This window comes from Leucoraja erinacea, chromosome 5, assembly GCF_028641065.1.
Source record: "Leucoraja erinacea ecotype New England chromosome 5, Leri_hhj_1, whole genome shotgun sequence".
Taxonomy (NCBI): Eukaryota; Metazoa; Chordata; class Chondrichthyes; order Rajiformes; family Rajidae; genus Leucoraja; species Leucoraja erinaceus.
In genome coordinates, this window is record NC_073381.1 from 95,481,367 (window position 1) to 95,494,454 (window position 13,088).

Consider the following 13,088-nt stretch of genomic DNA (forward strand, 5'->3'; position numbering starts at 1 on the left):
GTAAATCTTCAGTTTTATTGCAAACCGATGCTCGTGCTCAAGGATGGGGAGCTACTAATATCATTTCTAGTTTCGGTGGCAAATGGGATGTGCATGAGTTATCAATTCTTCAGTTACATGGTATCAACTATCTGAAGATGCTGGGGGGTATTCTATGGGTTAAAAGCATTGTGCGAATATGCATAATCTGCATGTTCAACTACAGATTGACAACATTACAGCGGTGGCATATATTAACCACATGGGTGGTATCAAGTCAGTATCCTGTGATAGTTTAGCTAACCTCATTTGGCACTGGTGTATGGGAAAAAAGCATTTGTATTTCAGCTTCCTTCTTGGCAGGTACGTTTAACATACACAGCTATTTACAATATATATTAATGATCTGGATGAGGGAATTGAAGGCAATATCTCCAAGTTTGCAGATGACACTAAGCTGGGGGGGCAGTGTTAGCTGTGAGGAGGATGCTAGGAGACTGCAAGGTGACTTGGATAGGCTGGGTGAGTGGGCAAATGTTTGGCAGATGCAGTATAATGTGGATAAATGTGAGGTTATCCATTTTGGTGGCAAAAACAGGAAAGCAGACTATTATCTAAATGGTGGCCGACTAGGAAAAGGGGAGATGCAGCGAGACCTGGGTGTCATGGTACACCAGTCATTGAAAGTAGGCATGCAGGTGCAGCAGGCAGTGTAGAAAGTGAATGGTATGTTAGCTTTCATAGCAAAAGGATTTGAGTATAGGAGCAGGGAGGTTCTACTGCAGTCCCTGCCACAGAAGGTAGTTGAGGCCAGTTCATTGGCTATATTTAAGAGGGAGTTAGATGTGGCCCTTGTGGCTAAGGGGATCAGAGGGTATGGAGAGAAGGCAGGTATGGGATACTGAGTTGGATGATCAACCATGATCATATTGAATGGCGGTGCAGGCACGAAGGGCCGAATGGCCTACTCCTGCACCTAATTTCTATGTTTCTATGTTTCTAACATGGTGGCGGACACCAGGTCATGCAAATTCAATGACAACACAGAATGGATGTTGGATCATAATGTATTTAATGACATTGTTACTCGGTATGGAACACCGTATATCGATTTGTTTGCATCTAGGCTCAATCACCAGTTGCCAAAGTATGTTGTATGGGAGCCAGACCCAGGGGCAGTGGTGATGGATGCATTCTGGCTACACTGGGGAGGAATGTTCTTATATGCATTTCTTCCGTTTTGCCTCATCATTCGGTGCTTGCAATAAATCCAGCAAGATTCCGCTTCAGGCATTTTGGTAAGTGCCTGACTGGCCTACGCAGCCATGATTCCCGCTGATATTGGGAATGATAATAGACCCTAATATATGGTTATTTCTAAACACAAAATTTGCTGGTTCATCCATGACTCGGTTATCCACCCTCTGCATGATAGAATCAATTTATTTGATTTGCAGACTGAGAAAACCTTTCCTGAGGCTCGGATTGTCAGACCGAAACGTGAACATGATCACTGCTTCTTGGAGAGATAGCACCAAGAAGCAATACATCTCTTACTTCAAGAGATGGGAAGTGTTTTTTTTTAATTCCAATATAACGTATGATACGGCACGGATAACGGATGTTTTGGAGTTTCTCTCAAAACTGTTCTTTGATGAAAGATTAAGTTATAGTGCCATTAACAGTGCCAAAAGTGCCTTGTCATCATACTTGTTGCTGGGATCAGGACACCACTCTGTCGGGTCTCACCCGCTGATATCCAGATTTATGAAGGGTATCTTTAACACAAATTCTCCCAGGCCCATGTACTCGGAGGTATGGGATGTTAACATAGTATTAACACTGCTTCGCCGATGGGCTCCAGCTACATCCTTATCGTTGGTCAGGCTCACATATAAAGTTATGCTCATGGCGCTAGTTTCAGCGCAACGCGTCCAGTCGTTGCATAAACTGCGGCTGGACAAAATGGTTATATTTACCAACAAAATAACGTATTATGTGCATGAGCTAATTAATCAAGCAGACCAGGGGTGTTAGGTCTAAGCTGGAATTTTTGGCGTACCCTATGGACCAAAGATTGTGTGTGGTCACACATATTCAACAATATGTTAAGGCTACTAAGAAACTGAGAGGCACTGAACTTGCAATGTTTATTAGCCATAAAAAGCCACACAAGAGGGTATCAGTGCAGACCATCTCCAGGTGGTTAAGACATGTATTGGCTTGTGCAGGAGTGGACTCTGATGGGTTTTTTTAAAATCTCACTCCACCAGGGCTGCAACAACATTAGCAGTGAGGTTCATGGAGGTTCCGCTGGACCATATCCTAGTGACTGCAGGATGGTTGAATGAGCGAACTTTCCAAACTTTTTATAATAAACCAATTGCCAGGCCGGGTTCGTTTGCCGACTCAATTTTAAGTTCTGTTCAATAATTTGCTTTCCCGATATGAGGGATCACTATTATTATTATCATTTGTTTTAAAGCATCAGCATGTTTTAAAGCTATGTCATGTCTGAATGCATTATCTTTTCAATCATTTCTGGTCAACTAATGCTGTGTGTTGCACGGACTCGTGTTCACGGCATGAAATCACAGAGCTTTGAAATCTTCATGTAGTCACTCACGTGACTCCGAAGTAAAATAGGAAGATTAAACGAGAAATTACCAGTTTGAGGTTTGATCTTTATTTTATGAGGAGTTACGATGAGGGATTACGTGCCCTCCGCTCCCAACCCTCTTCTCATAAAGGTCATGTGGAAGTTCTAGTTTCTCGAATCTTCCTATATTCAGTTCAACAACTGTTTTCTGTGATTTCACACCGCTTCTTTGAAGGTTGACACGCATGCGGGCTGGCGGGCTCTTCACGTAATCGTAACTCCTCATAAAATAAAGATTAAACCTCAAACTGGTAAGTTCTTGTTTAATCTTCCTATCATGTTTCCATTAATAGCATCACTTTGCTCCAAAATAAAATCACTCATTTACATATTCATCATATAATTTTGAATACCAATTTTTTCTGATGTCACGCACAAATTCATATTCATCATTTACATATATCTTCTATACTGATGTCAAAGCAATAGGTAGTTTGAAAGCCAAGTAGAATCGAATGATACAGCAAGGAAACAGGCTCTCGGACCCAGCTCATCAATGCTGACTAAATAGCCTACCTAAGTCAGTTCCAGTTGCCTACATTTGACGGATATCCTTCTAAATGTTTACAAGGCATGTCCCGGTTAAAATATATTTCTTAAAAACATTTTTTTTCTTAATTTATTTTATTTTTATTAGAAACAATTGTACAGAGATAAAACATTCGGCATCTAAAATTATACAATTATTGTACAGCTTCATTTTTAACCTTATAATCTAAACTATGAAAATTAAAAAAGAAAAGAAAAAGAAAACAAGAAAGGAAAAAAGTGAAAAGTGAAAAGATAGATCGAAGAAGAACAAAAGAAAGACCCCTAAACTACCAGTGTGGCAGAAAGATATAGAGATAAGAAAAAAGAAAGAGAAATGTGGAGATATACCTTGCCCCTCCTCCCTCCCGCCCACCTCACCCAACCCAGCATTGGATTTAAATTTAAATTTGTGTTGCACCATGCTATTGTTGTAAGAATTCAGTGAAAGGTGTCCATGTCTTGAGAAATGGATCTGGTTTTTCTGCCAAGACAAGCCTAATGTTTTCCAAATGTAGTGGCTTGGACATGTTTGTGATCCACATCTTCACTATAGGGACTGTTGTCTGTTTCCAGAATGCAAGTATTCGTTTTTTTCACCGTTATCAGGCCATAGTTATGGAAACGTCTTTGAAATATCATTAGCTCAGAACAGGCCTCTGACATACCTAGTGTGATCAATTTTATCCAATTTAGTTTTAAGTATTTTGGAAAAGATATCAAAAATTCCCCTCCAGAAGTTTTGTATTTTTGTACAGGACATAAAAAAAAATATTTCAAATGTAATTGAAACCATCTCCACCACTTCCTCTGGCAGCTCAGTCCACATCCTTACCATTCTTCATCTTGCCCCTCTGCTTCCCTTTCAATCATTCTCTCAACTTAAATCTATGTCCTCTAGTTTTATACTGGGAAAAAGAGTGTACCATCCACCTTATCTATGCTCCTCATGATCTGATACATCCCGGTGAGGTGTATCATTCCTCAGCCTTCTGAGAAAGAAAGAAATACCTGCCTTTTCACCATTATGTACAGGATGGAAAAGTCAGAATGGGAATGGGAAGGGGTTTTAGAATGGTCAGCAACCAGGAGATCCAACAGGCCTTGGCGGACCGAGCGCAAGTGTTCGGCAAAACCATCGCTGAGTCTACGCTTGGTCTTGCCAATGTAAAGGAGGCTAGAAGGGTCTCAACCCGAATTATCAACCATTCCTTCTCTCTAGAGATGCTACCTAACCCGCTGAGTTACTCCAGCTTTTTGTATCTATCTGAAGGAGACTACATCAGGAATACCGGATGCAGTAGATGAGGTTAGAGGGGGTGCACATGAATCTTTGTCTCAGCTGAAAGGTCTGCTGGGGTTCCTGGATGTGTGGGACAGGTGTTACATCTCCAGCAGTTGCAAGGGATAGCACTCGCTCCCCAGATACTGTTCAGAGATGCTGCCCGGCCTGCTGGGTTACTCCAGCAATTTGTGTCCTATCTGTGTTAATCCCATATTGCAGCACCCAGCCCAAAGCATGCCAAACCATTGACTTTAGGTCTTTTTTAAACACTCCCTAAATTTGAGAGTACCTTCCATTCTGCCATGCATTATGTTCTAGATTTCAACCACGCTCTATGTGAAAAATATTCTTCCTCAAATTCGGTTTAAAATCTCCTACCCCTTGCCTTAAATCTATGTCCTCTGGTCAAGGAAACTGCTAAAGAGAAAAGTTACTATCTATGTAGGAAAGAACTGCAGATGCTGGTTTAAACCGAAAATAGACCCTAAACGCTGGAATAACTCAGCGGGACAGGCAGCATCTCTGGAGAGAAGGAGTGGATGATGTTTCGGGCCGTCTGAAGGAGGGTCTCAACCCAAAATGTCACCTATTCCATCTCTCCACTTAGTATCTGTCTAGGTCGCCTATAATTTTGAATACCAATTTTGTTTTGATGTCACGCACAAATTTACCCTCCATATCTTCATCACATAGCAAGAGATTGGTCATAAACACTACGTTTTTAGATTACATCGGACGTAGAGGTTAGAGATGTGACATTGCTTTATGTTGTTCAGCTGATTGAGTCTACATTTGTAGCCTTGTACATGTAATCTTATTTTCAAACCATCAGCAAGGAGAGGCATCTCCTCAGCTTTGGTGGTGTTCCAATGAAACCAACACAGTACTTTCCCAGACAGCTTGAAATGACCTTTACCCACACTTTCCGAATAAAATTAACATCCAGACGTAATTGATTGGAATATTGCAATTTATTTGCAATTAATTTTTAGCCAAGTGTGTAAAGGCATTTGATTTGCCATACAGTCATGCCAAAAAAGCAACACGTCACACACAACTACATCGAAATGAACATAAACATCCACCACGGTGCACTGTGACGGAAGGCAATAATGTAATATCTTCTTCCCTCCTTTTTTAATTTCATTAATTTCACTTTAACATTGCACAGGTGCTCGGAGAGGTGACAGTGAGCGCAGAAGCAGCAGAAATAGTCAAAAATGAAGTCCAAATGGTGAAAGATAAAGCGCAGAAGATTGTGGATGAAATAGCAGTGGAAAAACATATTGCAGAGAAAACACTTATCGCAGCAAAGCCTGCATTAGAAGCTGCAGAGGCAGCTCTGAATGTGAGTACTGTGGTCAATTAACACAGGAAGAGAAACCATTTCAAATATATATTTAGTTGTAAGTAGAATAGAGGCAATAGACAATAGACAATAGGTGCAGGAGTAGGCCATTCAGCCCTTCGAGCCAGCACCGCCATTCACTGTGATCATGGCTGATCATCCACAATCACTACCCCAAGGTTCACATTACGTTCCTGCCTTCTCTCCGTATCCCAAGATTCCGCTATCTTTAAGAGCTCTATCTAACTCTCTCTTGAAAGTATCCAGATAATTGGCCTCCACTGCCTTCTGATGCAGAGAATTCCACAGATTCACAACTCCCTGGTTGAAAAAGTTTATCCTCATCTCCGTTCTAAATGGCTTACTCCTTATTCTTAAACTGTGGCCCCTGGTTCTCGATTCCCCCCAACATCGGGAACATGTTTCTTGCCTTTAGCGTGTCAAATCCCTTAATAATCTTATATGTTTCAATAAGATATCCTCTCATCCTTCTAAAGAGAATAACTCAATCCCTCATCAGTATTGTTGAAGAGGCAATCACTCATGGGTTTTGTTGATAGTCGCCAAATTGCATCAGTGTAAATTTAACATATCAGTTGCTCTTGATGCTCCAGTAGTTTAGTAATTTCAAAAGACATTCAACCCATTTTTCAAAGTGATAAAAATATGACCCAGAATAACAAGTATATCGAGAATTAAAATCACGAAAGCTAAAAACAAAATAGAAAATACTCTAATCACAATAAGTGTGCAGGTATATAATTTGTGCTTTAAATACAACTGAAATAATTTGTTTCAGTTAAATAATAATCTGAGATTTCATTGATGAATTAGCTTTTTTTATTTAGTTTTAGAGATACAGCGTGGAAACAGGCCCTTCAGCCCACCGAGTCCACAACGACCAGCGATCCCCGCACATTATCACTATGCTACACACTAGAGACAATTTACATCAATACCAAGCCAGTTAACCTACAAACCTGTACATCTTTGTGTGGGAAGAAACCAAAGGTCTCGGGGAAAACCCACACAGGTCACGGGGAGAACGTACAAACTCCGTACAGACAGCGCCCGTAGTCAGGATCGAACCTGGGTCTCTGGCGCTGTAAGTGCAGCAACTCTACCGCTGCGCCACCGAATTGACAATATAAAACGTATGCTCCCAAAAATCTTTGCATTTTCTGCTGAGGATGCATTGTAAATTTATGGGAAGACCACTTGGAGACCTGTGGCAACCACAGCAAAATGGCAACTCATGGTTTCCACTATATCTGGGAGTTTCCGATATCCCTTGGGAAGGATACAACCTCCATTTACACTTCCATATGTGGACTGACGGTTTTGACAAAAGTAGCGCCAAGTTGCAGCAAATGTTTGCCTGCCTGGTGCACTTCATAAGGGATCCTGTGTTAGAACAATACACTGTCAGCAAGTTTGGCTTTGTAGCAAAGGTAGATACAAAATGCTAGAGTAACTCATCTCAACAACAAGCAGCATCTCTGGAGAGAAGGAATGGGTGACATCAGGGGAATGAGAGATATAGACGGTGATGTAGAGAGATATAGAACAAATGTAATGCAAATATGATAGAAAGAAATGCAAAAAAGTAACGATGATAAGGTCATTGTTAGCATTTTGCTAGGCGAGAACGAGAAGCTGGTGCAATTTGAGTGGGAGAGCGATGGAGAGATACAAGATACAAGATACAAGATAGATTTAATTGTCACATGTGCCAGATGGCACAGTGAAATGAATTCCCATACAGCCATACAATAAAAATAAACAGGACTCAACACACTATAGAATTTAACACAAAACATCCCCACACAGCAGAATCAAAGTTTCCCACTGTGTGGGAAGGCACCAAAGTCAGTCTCTTCCTCCACTGTTCCTCGTGGTCAGGGCCCCCCCAAGCCCTCCGTAGTTGCAGCTACAGGCAGCCCGATGTCCAGGACCGCTCGCCGGGATGACCAGGACCGCTCACCAGAGAGAGGGAATGCCAGGGTTATTTGAAGTTAGAGAAATCAATATTCATACCACTGGGCTGTAAGCTGCCCAAGCTAAATATGAGATGCTGTTCCTCCAATTTGCGTTTAGCCTCATTGACAGTGGAGGAGGCCTAGGACAGAAAGGTCAGTGTGGGAATGTGAAAGGGAATTAAATTGTTTGGAAACCGGGAGAACAGGCAGGTCTTTGGCCACCGGGAATTTGTACTTATCCTGGAATCCTAAACTCAGTGACATTTAAACAGGAAAACACTTGCAATCTAACACAGAACTACTGACATTTTTAGTGAATTTTAGGCTTATGCCTGAATTTCTTTAAATTGCTTCAAACATCTGATTGTACTATAATAACCATATAACCATACTAGACCAAGTGCAGACCTGTTGGGTCTGTTCCCCCAACGTGCGGTTGTGGGGGGAGGGGGGGGGAGGCGGCATGCAGTGTCACACACACTAACTATCCCCCCCCCCCCACCCCCCAGCACTCACGCTAATTACCCCCCTTGATATTATATGAATATTATTAATTTGCTCCTTTTACCCCATAACCACTCTATCTACTGGCGCATAGCCCCCAACTGACAGTCACATATAGAGAGAGGGGGGTGGGGGGTGTAGAGAGTGAGGGCAGAGAGAGAAGGGGCAGAGCCACAGAGAGTGGGGCAAGAGGGAGAGGGGGTGGCGAGGAGAAGAGGGAGGGTGGGAAAGAGGGAAAGGTGGGGGTGGAGGGAGGGAGAGGGTGAGAGTGAGGGGGAGAGGTGGGGGAGAAGGGAGGGTGGAGGGAAGGGGGTAGGGGTGTGGGGAGGGAAGGGGAGTTTAGGGGAGGGACGGTGGGGGAGGGGATGAAGGGGGGGGGAGTGGGGGAGAAAAAGAGGGGGAGAGAAAGGGAAAGGGGGGGAGAGGAGAGGGGGGAGAGGAGAGGGGGGGAGAGAAGAGGGGGGAGAGGAGAGGGAGAGGAGAGAGAGAGAGGGGGAGAGGAGAGAGAGGAGAGGGGGGTGTGAGGGGGGAGAGGTGGGGAGCAGGGAGGGGGAGGGGAGTGAAGGGAAGGGGGTAGGGGTGTGTGTGGAGGGGAGGAGGGTTTAGGGGAGGGACGGTGGGGGAGGAGGGAGGAGGGGAGAAAAAAGAGGGGTGAGAGAGAGGGGGGGGGATAGGGAGGGGAGAGGGGGAGAGGGGAGAGAGAGGGGGAGAGAGGAGGGGGAGAGAGGAGGGGGGAGAGAGAGGAGGGAGGGGGAGAGGAGGGGGGGGGAGAGGAGGGGGAGAGGAGGAGGGGAGAGGGGGGGGAGGAGGGGGAAGAGGAGAGGGGGAGAGGAGGGGGGGGAGAGAGGAGAGGGGGGGAGAGGGAGGGGGGGAGGAGGAGGGGGAGGAGGAGGGGGGAGAGAGGAGGGGGGAGAGAGGAGGGGGGGGAGGAGGAGGGGGGGGGGAAGGGGGAGGGGGGGGAGAGGGGGAGGAGGAGGGAGAGGAGGAGGGGGGGAGAGGGAGGAGGAGCGGGGGAGAGAGGAGAGAGGGGAGAGAGGAGGAGGGGGAGAGAGGAGGGGGAGGAGGAGGGAGAGAGGAGGGGGGGAGAGAGGAGGGGGGAGGAGAGGGCGGGGGGGAGGAGGGAGAGGAGAGGGGTGGGGGGGAGAGAGATGGGGAGGATGGGGGGGGCGACAGGATGGGAGAGAGAGAGAGAAAGGGAGAGGGAACAGGGGGGGGGGGGAGAGAAAGAAAGAGGGATAGGGAGAGAGAGAGAGGGGAGAGAGAATTACTTTTTACTCAACCCAAACCCCCCAAACAACCATTTGCAGGCAGTGCTTTTTTCCTTCAAACTAACCATAACCATATTTTCATTTTCAAACCAAATTAAGGGTACTTACTCACAGCTGTGTAGACATTTGTTCAGTCATTCAGAGCTCAGACCTTCATGTTGTAGAGACTAATTGAGGCACACCACTTCCTGGTTTTATAGTGTCTCCTCCATCCCACCAGCGGGAGCAGCAGAGAGAATGGGAAATTTTATAAAATCATTAATATCTCTGTCATATTTCATTGACGGGAAAAATACTCAGCACACAAGCAGCGGAGGGGGGCGCTGAGCGAGGTGGCCAAAAATGACGGCCGTAGGTGGCGGTGTTCTCTTGGAAATCGCAGCACAGAGAGCCAAAACCGGTCAAGAACACACTTTTAGTAATATAGATAACAATTACAGCACGGAAACAGGCCATCTCGACCCTTCTAGTCCGTGCCGAACACGTATTCTCCCCTAGTCCCATATACCTGCGATCAGACCATAACCCTCCATTCCTTTCCTGTCCATATAACTATCCAATTTATTTTTAAATGATAAAAATGAACCTGCCTCCACCACCTTCACTGGAAGCTCATTCCACACAGCCACCACTCTCTGAGTAAAGAAGTTCCCCCTTATGTTACCGCTAAACTTCAGTCCTTTAATTCTCGTCATGTCCTCTTGTTTGAATCTTCCCTACTCTCGTGGGAAAAGCTTATCCACGTCAACTCTGTGTCTATCCCTCTCATCATTTTAAAGACCTCTATCAAGTCCCCCCTTAACCTTCTGCGCTCCAAAGAATAAAGCCCTAACTTGTTCAACCTCTCTCTGTAACTTAGTTGCTGAAACTATAATAATAACATCAGTGATGTGGAAAAAATAGTAAAATAAAAGAATACAATTAAACTATTAAATTAGTTTATTAAGGAGAACTTATTAAAATTCGAGTACTCCAATTTAATTGAGAAACTTAAATTTGACTGTAATTTGAAACTTATTGTAATCAATATGTTTTTAATATTGTTGTTTGTAGGATTTTGGTAAATATTATTCAAATGACTTAGTTCACCCTTTGTTGAGATATATCATATATAATCATATATTTTAATTGTTTTTATATTTGGTAAGTGTTTGATTGCTGTTACGAATAGGACCTTATAAATAAAAAGCATTTTCTGGACATTCCTTTCTTTAGGTTTTAGTTTCCGAGATACAGCGTGGAAACAGGCACTTTGACCCACCGAGTCCGCGCCGACCAGCGATCCCCACACACTTACACTACCCCACACACACTAGAGACAATTGACATTTATATCAATCCAATTAACCTACAAACCTGTGAGTGTGAGAGGAAACTGAAGATCTCACAGAAACCCCACGCGGTCATAGGGAGCACGTATAAACGGCGTACTGTCAAGTACCTGCAGCCAGGATCTAATCCGGGTCTCTGGCGCTGTGAGTCAGTAACATTACCACTATGCCACCATTCCGTCCCTTTCTGTTTTCTTACCAGTTTGTTTCATCCAACGTAAGGGCCTGTCCCACTGTACGAGGCAATTCAAGAGTTCTCCCGAGTTTCCCCTGATTCGAACTCGGAGAATTACGGTAATAGCCGCTCATAGGTACTCGGGGCTCTCGTGGACATTTTTCAACATGTTGAAAAACCTTCACGAGCTTACCACGTTTCCCGAGTACCTGCCGTTAGTGTTATGAGCCGCTAAGAGACGCCCCGAGCTCCGACGTGCCCGCTACGTAGATTCTACGTACTTACCATGAGTTTGAATTTTTTTTAACTCGGGAGAGCTCTTGAATTACTTCTTACAGTGGGACAGTCCCTTTACCTGTCCTGGGATCTTTGAGCAGACTATAACAGCTGCCCAGCCATGTCACCAAAAGAGAGATCCAATCTGAGCATCCCATCCATTATCGCAGCAGCTCTTTGACCACAGATTCTGTACGAGCACACTTGATTGGCGACAAGATTGTGCTGATTTTTGTTGAACGATATTACGGAGAACTACATGTATTCATTAGCAGTGTTGATATTGGAACATTTGATTTTTCTTCTCAGACTATCAAGCCTGCTGACATTGCCACTGTGCGTAAATTAGCCAAACCACCTCACCTGATCATGCGGATTCTCGACAGTGTTCTGCTTCTCTTCGCAAAGAGAATGGACACAGTCACCATGGACCCTGAGAGGCCCTGTCTCAAACCATCCTGGGGGGAGTCTTTGAAGGTGACTCCATTTATTCTAATATTTACAATGCTTTTCTTTTTTTTTTCTTTTTTTTTAATTTTATTTTTATTAGAAGTACAGTAAATTACATTAATACACATCACATATTTCTTATTACATTTGTTGTACCACTTCGTTTTTCGAGCTTTAAAAAAGGTAGAAATAAAAGAAGTAAGGAAAGTGAGCAAGAATCGTGAAGGTGCGGGAAAGTGTTGGGAAAATGAAGCCCCTTAGGGAAGAAGTTAGAGTAGGAAGTAAAGAAAGGAAATAAGACCCTAGAAAGAAAAGAAAAAAAAGGAAAAACAATCGCTCTATTGTAACACAAAACTCGCAAAAAAGGATATACCAACCGTTTTTTTTTTAAAATTTATTTTATACCAGATCCTGGTACCATTTATATTTTAAATTACTATTGCACCTTGTGCTTGTAATAGTTCCATAAATGCAGACCACGTCTTTTGGAAGTGATCTGCTTTGCCTGTTAGGAGGAGTCTCATCTCTTCCAAGTGTAGTGTTTCGAACATGTTTTTATTGTTGGTATTGGAGCATTTTTCCAAAATTTGAGTGTTAGCTTTTTCCCCATTATTAGCCCGTAATTAAGTAAGTTCTTTTGAAACACGTTTAATTCGGGGTTACCTTCCGATATTCCAAAAATGATCCATTCTGCTTTTGGTACAAGTTTTATTTTAAATAATTTTGTGAAGATTTCAAATATTTTGTTCCAAAATTTTTGGATTTTTATACAAAAAACAAAAGAGTGCGCTATGGTAGCTTCTTGTGACTGACATTTATCACAAATGGGTGAGACATTGGGGAAAAGTGTATTTATTTTAGTTTTTGAATAATATAGTCTATGTAATGTTTTATATTGAATTAGAGTATGTCGTGCGTTGATCGAGCATTTATGCACATATAGTAAGTGTTTATCCCAGCTCTCTTTTGAAATTTTTATAGCTAGTTCTTGTTCCCAGTCTCTTCTAATACCATCGGTTGTAGGTATTTCTATATTTAAAATAATGTTGTATAAGTATGATATTAGATTTGCTGATTCCGCCTTTGTCTTCATGGCTTCATCCAATAAGTCTGGGGATATGTTATGATAGTCCTTTGTGTATTTTTTCAGATAGTCACAGATTTGAAGATATTTAAAATATTGATTATTTTTCAAATTATATTTCAGTTGTAATTGTTGAAATGATAATAATTTTCCTAATTCATACAAGTCTCCGAGCGTTTTGATTCCCATACTTTCCCATTGTGTAAATGATTTATCTATAAT

The 13,088-nt window shown here is 43.0% G+C and overlaps 1 protein-coding gene across 1 annotated transcript in view; it reads left to right on the plus strand.

Moving 5' to 3' along the window:
* Window positions 1–13,088, plus strand: part of LOC129697689 (dynein axonemal heavy chain 8-like) — a 474,747-nt gene that overhangs the window by 337,606 nt on the left and 124,053 nt on the right. The window contains exons 69-70 of the mRNA XM_055636398.1: window positions 5,623–5,799; window positions 11,642–11,809. Coding sequence (XP_055492373.1) covers window positions 5,623–5,799; window positions 11,642–11,809 — 345 coding nt within the window. The remainder of the gene's footprint in view (window positions 1–5,622; window positions 5,800–11,641; window positions 11,810–13,088) is intronic.